The sequence below is a fragment of the Akebia trifoliata genome, chromosome 4, assembly GCF_017979445.1.
Source record: "Akebia trifoliata isolate Shusen 1 chromosome 4, ASM1797944v1, whole genome shotgun sequence".
NCBI classification, from domain to species: Eukaryota; Viridiplantae; Streptophyta; class Magnoliopsida; order Ranunculales; family Lardizabalaceae; genus Akebia; species Akebia trifoliata.
In genome coordinates this window covers 24,080,444-24,097,955 of record NC_141378.1, presented here as the reverse complement: position 1 = coordinate 24,097,955, position 17,512 = coordinate 24,080,444, and the positions used below count along the sequence as shown (strand labels likewise).

General features: G+C 34.7%; 1 protein-coding gene across 2 annotated transcripts; it reads left to right on the top strand.

Moving 5' to 3' along the window:
• The first annotated feature begins 760 nt into the window (after positions 1 to 760).
• On the top strand, positions 761 to 14,553 carry LOC147404554 (DNA-binding bromodomain-containing protein). Of its 2 annotated transcripts, XM_086440569.1 has the most exons (9): positions 761 to 912; positions 3,444 to 4,140; positions 4,266 to 4,343; positions 7,581 to 7,824; positions 8,966 to 9,106; positions 11,621 to 11,720; positions 12,676 to 12,817; positions 13,690 to 14,034; positions 14,129 to 14,553. In XM_086440569.1, exons 2-9 carry the CDS (start codon positions 3,517 to 3,519, stop codon positions 14,315 to 14,317), a joined length of 1,863 nt encoding a protein of 620 aa, XP_086296695.1. In that variant the 5' UTR covers positions 761 to 912; positions 3,444 to 3,516; the 3' UTR covers positions 14,318 to 14,553. The 2 variants fall into 2 exon arrangements, with proteins under 2 accessions (XP_086296695.1, XP_086296696.1); XM_086440570.1 differs by lacking the exon at positions 4,266 to 4,343.
• The last annotated feature ends 2,959 nt before the right edge of the window (positions 14,554 to 17,512 follow it).

Sequence of the window (17,512 nt, the reverse complement as noted above, 5' to 3'; positions counted from 1 at the left end):
ATAGTTCTACTATATTCCAATGTCGAGTCTCGACACTGTAAAAAATTTATGATCTATGCCCTAAAAAATTTGCAAAATCATTCAAATTTTTGTTACCATTTTCCATTTATATAATTATGAGGATAAATTATACAAGATTATACAAAAGGAATTTAAAAGAAATGAAAGAAAGAGACGAGATAGGGATAACATTTGATGAAAATGTCCAATAGATCATGGATGGAACATGAGATTCCCCAAGATATTGGTCGTTCCTCACAACCGGATCTTTTTTTTATATTCCCATAACTACTTGGTGGGTTTTGAAGTGAAAATGGAGAGTTCTCTCATTTGTACAATCTAAAAATAATTAGGAGGGAGAAAGTTATAATTTACAAAAGGTTTAGTAGAGAATATGAAATGAAAGGCATTTTTGTCCAAAAACACGTGTTATTGTGGCAACTAGAATATTTTTTAGTATTAAAAATAAAATAGCCCTTTCTTGCCATTGTCATAAACCTGTGAATTTTTTTTTTCTTTTATTTTTGGTAAAAGTCATTTTTTTCAATCTGATAACATGCCCCTTGACTCTGGTCTTATTTTATAGACTAATAAAAAGACTTAAAACCATGATTTTTCTTTTCAAACCAATCGACTTCAACCTCTTAATCTTAAATAAGTTGAAAACGATGAGATGTAGGTGTTAAGGTCATTTACATTAGTCTTTAAGAGAAGAACCAAGTCAAGAAGCATGCGATGTCAAAGTCGAGCACGTATCGTTGTGGAGCCGTGACGATAGTAGTTATGCTCTATAAACATTAAGTTGCACAAGACCAAAATACCCTCACCTCTCTCCCTTGTCCCTCTCTCTTAAAACGCAGGAAGCGCTTCTTACGAAACAGACATCCGTACAATTTTCGATTCATCGTTAAGGTTTACGTTACCTCCTTTTCTTACTATGTTATATGATTTATGGTTCGAGATGTTTGAATTAGGGTTTCTGCAGTTTTGGTTCTTCACGATAGCTATAATGTTAGAATTTAAATTAGGGTTTTTTAGCCTTCAATCCCTCTCTGATTCTCATGGTCTGTTTGGAAATTTGCGTGGCAAAGTTCTTTTTTGTGCAAAAAAAGAAGGATTAAAATCGTTTCTGGTGCAAAAATACTTCATTTTTTCCCCTTTTGGTTTTTGGATTTGCTTGCATTGTGTATTTTTAAGAAGCAAAGGTGATAATTAGGGTTTTAGTTTCTGGAGGGTCGCTTCAAACATCTTCTCTGGAGTAACTGAGGGGTTTTTGGTTGTGGCATCGATTTACGAGGCCAATTGGGACTGTCCATTTGGTAATTGAAGTCTGCCACCTGTAGAGTTCTGGATTGGCGCTAAACTCATCCCCCGTAATCTCTGTGTGTGTCTGTGATGAGTTGACTCATCCAAGTCATCTCGTCTCAAATGAGATAAACCTTTGAACTTGATTTATAATTATTAACTTCTATAATTTATATATATTTTTAATCTTAAATAATTATAATTTTTCATTAAAATAAGGTGGATTAGAAAATGCTTAATCATAAGATTATATTTTTATTTAGAAAGTAAAATTTTAAATTATCAAAAAATTAGTTGAGCGAGTTTTATTCACTCGTCCGATATGGTTACTTTTCAAAATATTGGACAAGTGCCCTTTGTAGGTCATCTCAATCTACTGCTTGTATTTATTGTTTCCTTTATCTACCTTAAAAAAAAAATCAAACTAGTCAATGTGAAGGATGATTCGCATTTTTTTTGTTGATAAGTATAAATTTTTATTAAAAGAGCGACAGAGTGGCCGAGCTGGCCACGAACAAAGGAAAAGGAAAAGAAGAATAGAAAGAAGCAAGGGAGACAAAAGCTACACCCCAGCCCAACAACCTAGTCTTTACAAAGCATCTCTCACCTGAAGACAAAATCTTACCCCCTTGAAAATCTTTACAAAGCTTGCACCAAAAGAAAAGAAACCCCTTGATCTCCAAAATAACCGCATGAGTTGTTTTTTCTTCGTCGTGGAAAACCCTTTTATTCCTCTTTCCAAAGCCCCCAACAAATGACAAAAAGAAGAATAGCCTAGAGATACCTTTTTCTATTGGAGAACGCATTACAAGTCTAACCACAAAGAGATCAAAAGTACAAAGAGGAAAAACCCATCCCATATGGAAAAAGGGATAAGAGGTGATCCCAAACCAAAAATATGATTTCTGGATCCACCATTCTTTTTACAAAGAAAGCAAAAAATTGGGGATCGAAAAACCGCACTTAATCAGATTATAGATGCTAGCCACACAAAAAAGAAACTTTAGAAGGGATGAAAGGAGACCATAAAGTAGAAGTCGGGAAAGACAAAGCAAATGGAGTCAAAAGAGAGTTATGGAAAGAGCGCAGAGAGAATAAATGGTCCTTACTCTCGGTCCATTCTCTACGGTCCTTGTTGTTACCCAACTGATAAGAAGAGATGAGTTCTAAGAGAGATGCCACATCATTGATCTACCAGTCATTGAAATTCCTTCTAAAGCCTAAATTCCAAGAAAATTTAAGCCCATTGCGAATCCGACAATCTCGAATCAAAGCATTCTTTTTCAAAGGAACAATGATTCACATTGAATATCCAACTTGTTCAATTGAGTCATCTCGGTCTTGGACGATATTTAAAACCGTTGTGTGACCATTATATAATGTTAGTGTAAGCTTAATCTTTGCGTGTTTGTATGTTATACTGTTAGTTAATCAAGATTAATCTTTGTAGGTGACTGATATAATGTTTGTTAATTAATATTTGATGCGGTTAATTTGTTACTTAACATTCCTTGGAGTGGATTCTAACTGCATCAATTTGTGGCATCCAAAACATGATCTGATGACACAGGGTTATAAAGGGCAAAATTCTTAGAACTTTGAAAACAAACATTTTTGAAAGAAAAGTCAATTGTCTCCGTTGAATTTTAGTTTTAAATTTGGGAGTTCAGTAGCCCTCCATTTTCAACACCTACGATCAAGCTTCAAAAGGACTTTTTTCTTAATTTTTTCTTTTGAATCTGAGTTTTCCCATGAAATCTTGAAGGTTGTGGTATGAATTGCTAATTTGATAATCTATGTGGGCCCAATGACTCAAATCTTACTAAGTTAGTCATGCTAGCCTGATTCATGAAGTAAGGTTTGTTCAATAACAAACTTGACAAAGGAAGGGAGTTTTTGTAATAAAATTGCAACAGATAGGTCTTGCCCCGGTAAATCTCTCTTAATATTAATCTATGTATGTGACTATGATTTAATGTTGGTTAATTCAGCTTAATCTCTGTGTGTTCTAAATTTTTTTAAGCTTAGATGTGTAAAAATTATCATTATGGTATGTGTGTGTGTGCGTGTGCACGCTTGCGCATGTATGGGTTCTAAAAATTTTATGCTTAGAAGTATGAAATGTTCATTATGTGCAGATTGAAAATTAAATTGAAGGCGTCGAGGAAGACAAAAAGGCCAACAGGAACACGGTCATCTCCATTAGGAGACATGAAACGCAAGCGGGGTCACAAGAAAGGGAAACAAAAACAACCCAAGATTGCAGCTAATGCTGTTAGTGTAAACACTGAGGACAATTCAGTTTTAGATGATTTCGATGATACCCAAATAGATTCTCCAATGGAGGTCAACGTGGCAGCTAACGTGGGTCCTAATCACATGGCCGAACTTGCTAAAACTGATGCTGATGGATTGAGCGATAAGCCTGTTGAGCAATTAAGACATGGGCGCGTTAAAGTGAAGCTCAAGACCTCAAAAATGTTAGACCATCAGAGTAATCCAAATGTGTTTGTAGAGAAGCAAAGAGAAGATCTGGAAAAGATGGAAGATAGTTCCAACTCATTGCCTGAAATCCAAACTGCTGTTTATGGGAAATTACCGAGGAAAGCGGGAAGCATAAAAATCAAATCTTCGAGGGGTTTGGGTTCTTTAAGTACAATACTAAACCAGACAAGTAGTCCTGTACATATGCAAGGTGAGCGGACGACCCAAATTACATCGGACAATGACAAGACTGTTGATTCATTGGCATGTAAGGAATCACAACAAAGGGAACCGAACTTACGGCGCCAGGATTCTCTATACAATGAGAAAGAACTGAGGGCTGCCCTTTTGGTACGTTTGAAAAATTATTATGAATCTATTCTACTTTTATTTGCTTCTTTAATTGTTCTCATTCTTTCTTCTTTTGATACCATAGATTATAAGAGCATATTTGTGTCCCCATTGTATATGTTTAGGTGATTAAGAAAGTTATGAAAATGAATGCTGCCGAGCCCTTCAATGCTCCTGTTAATCCTGTTGCCCTTGGAATACCTGTAAGTATCCTTTGTATACACAAACTGCATATATCTGTACTATTATAATGAGAGAAGGCGGAGTAGAAGTGGTTCGACACCAAAATTTGGATTCCAAAAATGTCGCCACCTTAACATTTAAACTTAATATGAACAGGTCATTTTGATAAAAAACCAAGAAAATTACGATCACACATCTCTAAAATCACGTTTGTTAGTTTTCAAAATTACAAAAATAACCTTTTTACTATGTAATCTTCAAAACCCCTTTAATTGATATTTTAAATTACAAATAAGCCCTTCAAATACATGTGCGTTTGAACATGCCACCTTCTAGTTAAAATTGATGAGCGTATGAATACAAGTTAGATTGATCATAACCATATTAGACTAAAGCTGAAGAAACTTTGTTGAGTTTTCATGCATTCAAATCGAGCTGGGAAATAGTTTTTTCCTTTGGCACCTTAACGTCTAGTTGTTTCCTGGGCGTCAGATAACTATCAGACTTTATCTTTGTTTACCAAAATTAAAGTACTAAATAAACTCAAAGTGTTATCATTGTTGTTGGGATTGATGACATGGACTCTTTCACCGTTTTACTCCATCTAGAGTTTTATCTTCTGTCAAGGGCATGAGCATTGTCGATCTTTTTGTACTATCTCAGTCCACATTATGTACAACCTACATCCCACATGGGAGACTTATGCTACCATGTTTAAAAATCCTTTCTCGAGGTTTACACCTAGACCAATTGAGGCTTGAGTCATTAGATGCTCGTGAGGATTAAGCCTAGACGTTATAACCACATATAGCTAGCCATATAAAAATAATAATCCTTTAATTGTTTTCCCATTGTTTCCCCAAAATACTTTTTCTATATTTCTCCTTGTACATTTATCCATTTTTCAATGAAAAATCTCTTTAACCTATAAAGAAAAACAACATTATTTAAGATAATTAAATTAAATCCCTCATTTAAACTAGTAAAATAAAATCGGTGCCTAACATGGTTTTAGTAGCTTTGTTTAGAAGTATTTTCAAGTGACTTCATTTTTTGATGGTGGAAAAACCCCAGGTGTTAAAGCACCGGACTTGAGCGTTATATGTGTGATAATTTTTTTTTTTTACCCAGTTTCAATAACAAATGATGTGGCTTTGGACAGAGTTGAATAAACATGATTCGTTTAGCCGATTCCAAATTTTTGGGATAGGACTTTGATGATAAAATAACCCAGTTTCAAATGTTTATCAACCTTCCATTATCATGAATGCCCATATACTTTGCTAAGATTATATCTTGTTAACTTATTCTTTTGAATCCACATTAATAATACATAATGAATCAAAGTGATGCAGAACAGTAAGGGGAGAAAAAAATATGGGGTTTTTAGGGTATTTGGTTTAGGATTTTGGATAAGGATTAAGGATTTGAGGTTGGGTTTATGATTTGGGTTAGGATAGGTAAACCCAAAATTAAAATATATTTTTTTCTCACAATTATGACAATTTTTGTAGGATTAGATGAATAGGGTTAAAAAATGGTTAAAGGTTAAGAAAAAAGATAAAGGATTATGGATTGAGGTTTGTAGGTTTCAAGAATCAAGAGAAACAAAATAATGGAAAATAAAAATAAAGATTAGAGGCAAAAAGAGAAGGGGTAAAAAGATTGAACCTTGGAATCACACAAAGAATGGTGGAGAACTCACTTCACTATATGAAAGAAACTCATTCTTTATTGATTAAAATCTTCATTGTTCATTAATAAATAAAAAAATCCTAATACAATCTATATTAAAAAAAAAAAAAAAAAAATCAAGAATCCTAGTCAAACTAAAATACCAAATAAATAAACCTAATTTTCATAACTTTCTCTCTCCTAATTTTCAAACCCTAATAAGCTTAAATAAAAGACAAACTAAAATTACTAAATTGCCCCTAAATATTATATTAAGACCATGGGCCAATAAAACATGAAAATAAATCCAAAAAACATAAAATTAAAGTCCTAAAACAAAAATCTTAATAAAAACTAAAATCTACTCTTCAAGATTTTATGCCCCCGTCAATTTTCCTCGGCTAGGAAGATTCACCACTGGCGAAATAAAATTGTAGTAATTATCATCATCGGTTGCGTTCCGCATTACAAAGTTATGAACATAAAATGATATGGGAACAAGTAATGATGATATTCAAATGACAGAAGGAGAATTTTGGTTCATGAATATAATAGTTGGCTAGTATCTTAAAAATCATGTCTCAAGATGTGTGATTTTCATAAGCAGTGTAAAAAAGAGTAGCTCGTAATTATTGTTCTTTATTTATTTATTCAAATGACACCAGAGAAATAAAGAATAGCCTATAAAAAAGAATAGCCACTGGAGAAATAAAATTGTAGTAATTATCATCATCGGTTGCGTTCTGCATTACAAAGTTATGAATATAAAATGATATGGGAATAAGTGATGAAGATATTCAAATGATAGAAGGAGAATTTTGTTCATGAATATAATAGTTGGCTAGTATCTTAAAAATCATGTCTCAAGATCTGTGATTTTCATAGGCAGCGTAAAAAAGAATAGCCTGTAATTATTGTTCTTTATTTATTTGTCTTTAATTTTATAGTTGATTCATTTATTTTATAGTCTAAAACAACATAATACATAAAAAGTGGCATGCTGTTTTCTAGTTTACAAGTTTTTGGAGTTTGGACTTTGGCCTACCATTTTCCATGAAACGAGCACACAGATGTCTTATTTATGGAAATTTCACATTCCAAAATGCAATACCAATTTCCATAACAAAATTGATTATATAACTAGAAGAAGGTGAACTTGGATATATCAAGAAATAAAACAAAATGAAAAGTGTAGATAATTTTTACTGTTTCAGTTATATCTTGTTTCATATTTGGTTGTCGCTATCTTGGTTTAAAGTTTCATATTGTTTGGGGATGTTTCGCCCGAGACTGGAATGAAACATGGACCCCGAAACATCAAATGTCTCAGTTTGTTTTGGAATGTTTCACTTGATGCAGTCTCAGATTTTATCCTAACTGAAACATTGCCTTGAGACAAGATTTGAAACCTTGGTTGCTATTCCAATTTTTCCTGAATTTGTGATATTAGAGCATGGTTTATTTTGGGTTTAGTCTTCAAATTAATTACGTGGAAAATATACACAGGTACATCTTATGGTGTACTATTTCTCTTCCGTATGGTCTTTAGTTAGTAGACTAACATTTTTTTTGCCTGCAACCAGGACTATTTTGATATCATAGAGACCCCTATGGATTTTGGCACTATATGCAATAATCTTGAACATGGTAGCAGATACATGAATTCAGAGGATGTATTTCAGGATGTACAATATATTTGGGAAAACTGTTACAAGTATAATAATAAGGGTGATTATATTCTGGACCTTATGAAACAAGTTAAGAAGAATTTTACCAAGTATTGGATGTCAGCTGGATTATACAGTGATCCGCGGAAGAGAACAAGTGGTGAGCTTCTAGATCTTAAGAACTATACCATTTCTTCATCAATTTCCTTCATCACAGTAGACATGGTTTTTTATGCTTCTCAGTTAGTGCATATTTATTTCCTCTATAATACCATTTCTGTATATTCATAATATTTTTGCGGATATATGGATAGACCTGGTCAACTATCTTATAAACCCATTTATCTTTAAATTTCTGATAAAACTCACAGCTCTTTCCTCTGCCACCCTGACTGCATGGGATTTTAACTAAACAACTTTTCTTCAAAAATAGAAATCTACCACTACTAGTACTCTAATTTCTGAAGAACTTATTGATCAATCAACTCAAAAATAAAAATAGAAAATTATTAAACTCTAGTTGCTTATTTTGGGAGACCAACTAATGGGATCCTCTTGTTTCTGTCAACCAACACTAGAAAACAATTTAGGGATGCACTAACAGAATCAAAGCCACTGTTGGACTTTTCTTCTACCAGCATACAAAATACCCTTTAGTTTTGTATGAATAGCCTAAAAAACCAAAAATATGGGCTGCTAATGGGCTGGGTAGATCTGGACCCTGTGGAGCTTCCGAATGTAAACCTGTTGGCCTGTGGGCCTATCTTCACCATTTCCCCTCTTCTTCAAAAAAAGAAAAAAAATTCCTCGTTGAGTTAAATAAAGGCTTGGGAGTTGGAGTGGTTCATACAAATCTGGATCCACATCTTAGAAAAATACTCTGTAGTATACAGTATACACCTTTGGATATTGGACGGTTCTTCCACTCACAAGGAACTTTTGAAATCCATGGAAGAGAACATTATTTTTCCTAGGAGCTCTCTTAATGTCTAAATTGCCAGGCATTTTGGTAGTTTATATTCATCCTTTTATCTCTCCACAATCCAGTTGGTCTTATCCTAGATGAGGACGGAGTTTTTACCCTATCATCAGCCAAAATTCCCTTATAATTGCTACACTGTTTTTTTTCTTCTTCTTAATATGCAGTATACTTGCATGTGTTATTGGTATGCATATAACTTGTGTTATTTAGACTGTTATCATTCTATATCTATCTTCAAATCAGTAATAATAAGAAGTTTAACTGACTCATAAAGAGGTTTTTTGGATGTCTTTGAAATACAATGAATTTGGGAATGCAGATACTGGTCTTGATCAAGATTCTGGAATAGAATTGCCTCTAGAAGATGACCATGGAAGGGAAAAAATTCTTGATGCAAGTGGAAGAAAGACAGATATGATGGTTACCAAGCAGAAAAATCTTGGCATTGCAAGTTTAAATGGTATGGAGAAGCTGAAAGTTATTATCATCATGTAATTTTCTGAAAGCTAAACTCTGTCACCTGGATACTCTAAAATTATATATATGTATGTGTCTGATTCATCCAATTTAAGCATAAAATGTTGTTTCCCTTGAGTGTCGAAGCTGTATCTTGGTGTCTTTTTAATCATGTTTTCTTCAGTTTTATCATGGTTTCTTTTGATTGTCAGAAGTTCAAGTGATGATACCATGTGCACCAACCAAAAAATACATGTTTCTTTTGATATTAATAAACATTTTGGGCTTATATGCTATCTATTTCCAATTATTAGAATAATGCACAGTGGATGTGCACTTCATGATGCTTCCTTCCACTGTTACAACTTTGAGGTGGAGAGGAGCCAATTTAACTTGGTATTCAATCCTAGAATTTCAACAGTTCCCACATGTTAGCCACTCCACAATTTTCATTTTTGAATTCCCATTATTCTTCTACCTTGTGGAAACCACTGAAATCCCAAGATTGAATAGCAATTTTCTTTTTTTGAGTTACCACTATTCTTCTACCGTCAAACCCCACAGCCAGCAAATTATGTTTTTAAGGTGCCACCTCAGTGATTGGTAAAACTTGTGTATGGTAATACCACAAACCTAGGATCAGAACTACTCCTTCACACAAACCCATAAAAATTTGAAAATAGTGGGTGTATTGACCTTTGCAAATAAAGAAATTATAGGATCAATTTATTGCACTAGAATTCAGTCGTCACGTAACCTCTTAGTTTGCCTCTTGTAGTAAGAATATTCACCTTGTAAATGTTGTTTGTCTAATTTATCTTATTGACAATTTACTCTAAATGTAGTAGTTCATACCTTCATGGCATATGCATGCAAATCTACTTTGGTACCCTTGCAGTCAGTACATGAAATCATGGTATTTGTCCATTTTGAGTGACCGGTATATGCCTTGTTCTGCTTGCGTTTTGGAATAGAATTGTTTGTCTTGTTGGAAGAAATAGTAGATTTCGATTTTGGGAAGATCAGTGGTGCCCCTCATAGTCTCAGAAGAGAAGGCCAGGCCGATAGTCAATTACACGGTGAGGTCAGGTTGTGTCTTGGGATCTCAGCTTTGAAATAGCTTTTAATGATTGATTGGGAGATCGATTCTATCCCTAGTCTCTCTCTCTCTCTCTCCTACATTTCCATTCACCTGTAGGAGAAGGACTGATGGAGGTGGGATGCTAGTCGCGATGGAGTCTTTTTAGTTAGTTCCTTTTATCATTCGTTAGTTCAGGTGCCTTTAGTGTTGTTTCCAGTTGTAATGCTCTGGAGCTCTAAAGTCCCTTCAGAAATCTCCTTTATTTGGTCGGCTGTGTGGAATAGAATCTTACATGGACAAGCCATTTGTCGGGTTTTCATTGCTCCAAAATTGTGTTTGCTTTGCAAGGTTGATAGGGAGTCTGTGGATCATATTTTCATCCATTGCAAGTTAGCTTGCATGTTTGGTCTAATATTTTGTCCCTCTCTTCAACATCGTTGGTGCTTTCTTAGATTGATTTATTCTATGTTTGAAGGTTGGCTCTATCTTGGTTCTTCCTTTTCGACCTCCAAAAGGAATTAATGGAGTCTAGTCCTCTTTGACATATGTTGGGGGATCTGGAATGAGAGAAGTGGCCATGTCTTTCAGGGTTGGGAGCACACGCGCTTCATGAGATTTTTCATTTCAATCTTGGGTTTTCTCTTCTTTGTGTGTAAAATCTTTAACAAATTTATGGGAGTCTTTTTTGGATATTTCTTGGTAGACGGAATTGGGGTTTGTACTATTAGAGCGAGTAGTGCAATTGGTTTTAGGTTTGTGGATGGGTTGCTGGTTTCTGCTGAAATGCTCCTATGAAACTTAGATATAAATGTCGGAACTCGGATGTTCATCATTTGTGGAAGTGATAACTTACATCGAAACTACAATAAACCCTGAATTGCTATATTTATAAGTAAGTTTCATAGGAAAATTTAGATAGTTTGGATGGTCGGCTCGACCTCTTTTTTATTTAAAAAAATAAAATAAACTAAAATTTGATAATGAAGTTTACTTGTAAAAAGGGTTTATACCTGTGCATTCTGATATTGCTGCTATTGCATGGATAGGTATTTTATGCTTAATAAGTTGAATTGTGTTGCTAGCAGTTTGTCATTTGTTCTATTTGCCACTACCATATCAGTGCATCGGTCTCAGAACTTGTTTCTTCCTTCTTGTGTGTGTTATGCTTCATCATATTTACGAAAGTAGTTCACTTAGTGGTTACCAGTTAGAGTAAGCCTATAAATTTCAAAACTTGGACTGGATTCATACCTTATCTTTTTTTGTTATCAAGGACTGACTGTTATATGCACATTGTTTCAAAGTCAATGTGCTCTTCTTTAGTTTTTTAGTTTAATTACAGAGTGTGGCGGCTTTATTCATATCAATGGGAGTATAGTTTACATGTTCATTTCTATTTTTGCAAGGAGAACATTTATATAGATCTATTTTTACCAGGAAGTGGAAGCATTCAGGTGGAGAATGTCACACCATCCAGTCAGGAAAAGTTGCATGGGAAAGGCACTTCTCTAAAACATAAAACACGTCGGCGTCATGGGTATTTTTCCTTCTGTTTTTCTCAGTCTATTTCTATGCAGAAGTTGGGTTAATGTTAATGTATAGATGCTTTGTTTCAGAATCTGATGGGTGAATAATTTGGTGTAGGAATTGAGAGTTGATAGACATTATAGCTAAAAAAATGTTCACCAAGGAAGAAACTGAGCATCCACCTCCTCCTTGCAATTTTTTTTTACACCAATTTATGTCAAGTTCTCTATGAATTCCATCATATTTCCATAATTTCTGAAGTTCTACATTATTTTCAAACTGATCCCATTTCGAGGTGGGCAGAAATATAAAAACCAAAATCACAATTTAAAATATTGGCTAAGAGTGATGTACATATATTACTTAATCTGATCTTGCTTTCCTTATTAACACAGCTATTTATTTAGGTAGGTTTTCATACAGTCATTAGCCAAGTCTTCTAAAATCTTCATGAATATAATCAACTATCTTAGAGTCGGGATTGTGGCATTGTTTGTGTGTGATGCATCCCAACCAAATTAGAGGGAAAAATTATCAGAGAAGCAAGACTGGCTATGCCCAAGAATGTAGCAGAGATGAGAATGTTGAGATAGATGTATGAGAAGACTGAGAAAGATAGCAGTACAAATCAACGTGTAAGTGAAACCCTGTGAGTAGCCCCAGTAGGGCAATGGGTAATGAACTAAAAATAAGTTGATTAAGATGGTTTTGGTGATTGTCAATGAAAACAAATAACAGCCCGGGTTAGAAGCAACATACATGGAACAGGGAATGGGATTCATTCAGCCACCCCGATCCGACCCAACACCAGACTTTTGTGATAAGGCTTTAATGATGTTGATGATGGCTTGTTGCATTTATTATCATGCATCAGTACTTCTTTGTGCTTTCTTCCAAAATGAGTGTTCAACATACAGTTGATTGTTCCTAGTGGTTAACATTTCTGATCTTTTCTTCCAATGCAGAATCAGGCAGCATAAATTCGACTGTCTGTGTGCGGTCTGTGTTGTAAGACGGCGCAGGCAGGAAAGATTGGGAAAAGCTCAAACGGTGGACAATCAGATTGAGATAAGTGATGGTAATCCATCTCAGGAGTTTGGGCAGGAGGTATACCAAATTCCATTCACCACAGTATTAATTTGTTCCTCGTTAAATTTATTTAATATGACAATTCTTAGTCTTGCAAACCAAATATATATATATACACACGGAGACAAAGGAATCTGTGAGAACTAACATGTAAAGTGCATACATAGAAGAAAGAATGTCCAAGGTACCTCCCGACTTTGAAAATGTGGTGTTATTACTGTTTTGTTGGTAGAGCACACAAGTTTACTGATGACACCAAAAAACCAGAAGTTGTTTATATGTGGATGCTTCTGATGGTTATATATGGTAATTGGTAAAGAACAAGTAGTTGCTTGTGTTACTACCAACAAGTTTCCTGTATACAATATAAGTGCATATTTGGTTGGTGAACTATTAATAGGAAAAACTGCTTCATCTTCACAGACTGGTCATATATCTTCTACATAAATATTTTTGTTTGTGTCTACAAGGAAAAATAAATTTGAACAGTTAGAATTATTATTATTATTTCTTTCGCTTGCACACATACACGGATTCGTAGAAATTAGTTGTTATCAAAATGTTTCTGATGACTATGATTATCTGTTGCACTCTCCTGATCCTTGGCCTACACTCTACATAAAGCTTACAAACTACAAGGGGATCATTTAAAGATAGAAAAAAAAAATGTAAAAACTGTGTTTTCTTGAAACTAAACCATTATTCCACTAATTTTAGATTTCCGTTTCATTAAAAGGCTGACCTACTGACTACGTAAATCTTACCGATGTGGATTTTACAGCATAGTTTGGACCTTGGAGCAATTATCTATAATCAATTTTGAGAGTTTGGTTTCACCTTATTATTAATTTTTCCGTTTTCTATCTTTTTTTCTCTCTCGTTTTTTGCAGGAAGGCTCGTTAGGAAATCCTTGCAGTGAGGATGCATCATCAAATTTGGAACACTCCCCCGATGATCCTGATGCAGATGCTGATTTGGAAGAACAGGAAGAGGACGTAAAATTGGGCAGACCCGAGCAACCGGATAGCCCCCAACAGGAGACGAAGGAGATCAGCGAGAATGAGATGGAGATCCAAAAGACAAGTGAAGATGAACCTTCAGAGCAGTTACAACTTGGTGAGGGATCTAGAGAGGAACCTAATCCTCAGTTTCGATCCCAAGAAACGGAGGATTCAGGCTTTACGATCCAACCCGATACTCAGAAAGATGGCACACCACCGCAGCAGAAACAAGAGGTAAGTTTATTACTATCGGTTCCGTGCTCATGCAGTCTTACTAGCCGGCTTAGAAATTTACTCATCTTCTCCCCTGTATGTGTTTTGATTACAGGTGTCACAACAAACTAAAATATACAGTAATCTTGATCACGATGAGAATCCTTTGATTTTGGAATTAAGTCGGAATCTTTTCCCCAACAATCCTAAATCTGTATGGAGTGGACCTCATTCATTGTCCCACCACCACAGGCCAGTACGCAGCAGTGCCATTCATGCTGCCATAGCAACGTTCATGAAGTAGCTCGCGTCAGTCTCCACAACAGATTTGGTAAATTAATTATGCCATGGGGATCCTTTTTCAAGAAATTGAAATACTGGTGATTGTCTGTATTAGATGGAAAGGGTGTGTTTCTGAACTTGGAACATTTTGGAGATCTAAATGTAGTGAGTTGTACCAGTAAAGAAAAATCATTTTGCGATCACTGGCATTGTTTCGTGATAATAGTCCAACTCGATTTCTCTCTGGTTTAAAAGTAGGGGAAAAAAAAAATCCTTAATAACAAATACAATGATCGATTTGGCCTGTGCATTGCTTGAACCTGATTATGGACTAAGTGGTGTGGATGGTGGTGCAATCAAAAGCCATGGGATTTGGTTCATGTGTACTATTTTCGAACCATGTGCCCAAATCGATCAACCGAACTGAATATGGTTTGATCCATCTAGGATCGAACTGAGGTTCCAACACCTACTATTAATTTTCTTTGGCCTGAAGCGACCCATTGATTTATATGTAAAATGTCAATAAATGAAATAATAATAAAAAAATACAGTCCTTTATTGTGAACTGGGATCGAGGCTGATTTTGACACAGTCGTCCACGTTTTAGTGAATATTTGCAATACTCCTTTATGTTTTCAAACTGATGGCATCCCCCTTTGACCTAGGTTTTCTCTTATATACTATTGAAAAATAACTTAAATGCCCTCATCTTCCAACTTTTAGTCAAAACACTCCTGATTTTTCTCCTAAAGACCTGCCTTCAACCTCATCTTAACCCCAATGGAAAACTCTTGATTTTTCTATCCAAAATCTTATTATCTTCTACTCCAAAAATATTATATTATTTTTGAGGATCCAAAATCTTATTATCTTCTACTCCAAAAATCTTATATTGTTTTTGAGGATGAAGGTTGAAGTAAGTAAGAATCTTAATGTTAGAAGAAGGCAAAAAAAAAAAAAAAATTATCCAAGAGATTCAAGATTCTAGTGTTGGGAAGAAAAATCAGGGGTTTTAAGCTAAAACAATGAAGATGATGGCAATTAAGCCATTTTTCAATAGTCAATTAGAATAGACTGAGGTCTAAAAGGCATGTAATCAGTTTGAAAACACGGAAGGGCACATGAAAATCACCATGGTATTTGCAGAAAAGATATAATTATAGACTGAACTCAATTAAGGAAAAAGATTAATCCTCCCTTCAATTGAAATTCCAATGATGATGTACATTCTTTGATTAATATGCTAGGATCCAACAAGTGGATCTTTTGGAGTAAAAGACAAGAATCTCTAATGTCGTGAATATTAATTCTAACATAAGATTCTTCTATTTATTCTTTGATGTTACAAAGTGCTAAAATCCTTAAGGTTACTTTAATTTGAAGGAATTACAGAATCTTTATCATAGGTATAAAAAGGAAAAGGGAGCTTCAAATTAAAGTGAGTGTTACTTTCATCATAAATAACAAAATTTAGTGAAAGATCTTTGTGGGACCATTTTAGTCACGCCACACGATGGGAAAACATGTCATAGGAGAATAAGTCCCTAATTAAAACCAGTAACAAAGAATGATCGAGATTTCTACTTTGAACTGAACATAACATAATAAGATGATGGTAATGTTATATCTTTCTGACGATAAGGGCACAATATTAATTGAGCTCAAAAAACATGGTCGCAACTATCAAAATGATAAAAGACTAACGAATTAGTACTAGTGGACCGAGAAAAGTTGACGTCGCCACCTGGGATGATATGGATTGAGATGAAAGTTGGAAATTAAAGACGTACGACACGGCACCATAGAGAAAGAAAGGAAAACGAGCAAGGTCCAAGCTCAATCCGCTAAGAAATATGCGAGCTAGGTGAAAGTTGTTTTCTCAGTTTAAAATCCTATCAGGTTGGTGAGATCGTTAGTTAGACCAAAAATTCGTGCCCTAATAAGACAAAAAAAAAAAATCAAATACGATAAGAGTTCTTCTGCACAGAAATCCTCACATTTAATGCGAGATCTCAAAGCACTTATCAAATCCTCTAACTCACCCAACCCCAAATAACGGATTTGCACCAACTCAACATTGATGAGGCTAAGACATTGTCAATCGAACTGAAGGGGAACGTTAATGAATATATCGACATGATTCCCTCAAAAAAGCCAGTCATTCCCCATCCACCTCAAGCAAGATGTGTGGTGACACTTATCTTGGGATTTTTGGCTATAAAGTGTCAAAACTAAAGCTGAGAGGGGTTGAACAAAAAAGGAGGAAGAAAGGTAGTAAAGTCCCTTTGCAATTTTACCATTCATCTTCTTCTCCATTTTTCGAATTTCTCTCTTTTATTTAAGTTCTAACTAGTCGTCGGAGAATCATTGGCAAGCGCCACATGGGGCCTCAATCTTCCATCTTTCAACCTTCTGCCATTCAAAGTCAAAGTAGATTCGAACACAGACCTCTTAGTCAAGATCATCAATGACATCCGCAACAAGGTGTATCTTGAGGAGTGGAAAGCCCACAAACCTCCCCCAAAAACATGTGTTGTGCAAGCGCTGATAGGGTTAAGACTCCTTTGAGGGCTCTAAACACCGCATATTTTGTTATTACACACACACAAAAAAAAAAACACTATTTTATTTTAATTATTACCAATGTAAATTTGGAATGCATTAATGAAATAAAGATTTATAATTTTAAAAATATTAACAAATGTGGCACTATATCAATAGAAAACTACTTTTCTTACTAAGTTAGTAAGGAAGATTCTCTAAACACGTCACCTTTTGACTTCCAAAAACATAATCCGATGCCACAAGGTTGTAGATAATGAAATTCTAAGAACTTTGGAAAAAAAATTATTCTTCACTATTGATTTTAAATTTTAAATTTGGGGGTTGAGTAGTCATCCATTTTCAACACCTTGCATCAAGCATAAAATTATTATTATTATTATTATTATTATTTCTTTTGTTAGAACATAAGTTTTAAGTTTTTCCATGAAATCTAGAAGGTTGTGGTGTTGGATTGCCAATGTGGTGATTCATGTGGTTCAACGACTCTTAATAAGATTTAAAATCTTACTAAATTAGTCAGGCTAGTCTAACTCATATCAATAATGCGGAGAACATTTTTGTCCCTACATGTGATTAAAACACATGTATTTCGATTAAGGTGTCTTGCATAAAAGCATTGAGCTCGATCTATGGGAACTTTATTGAATCA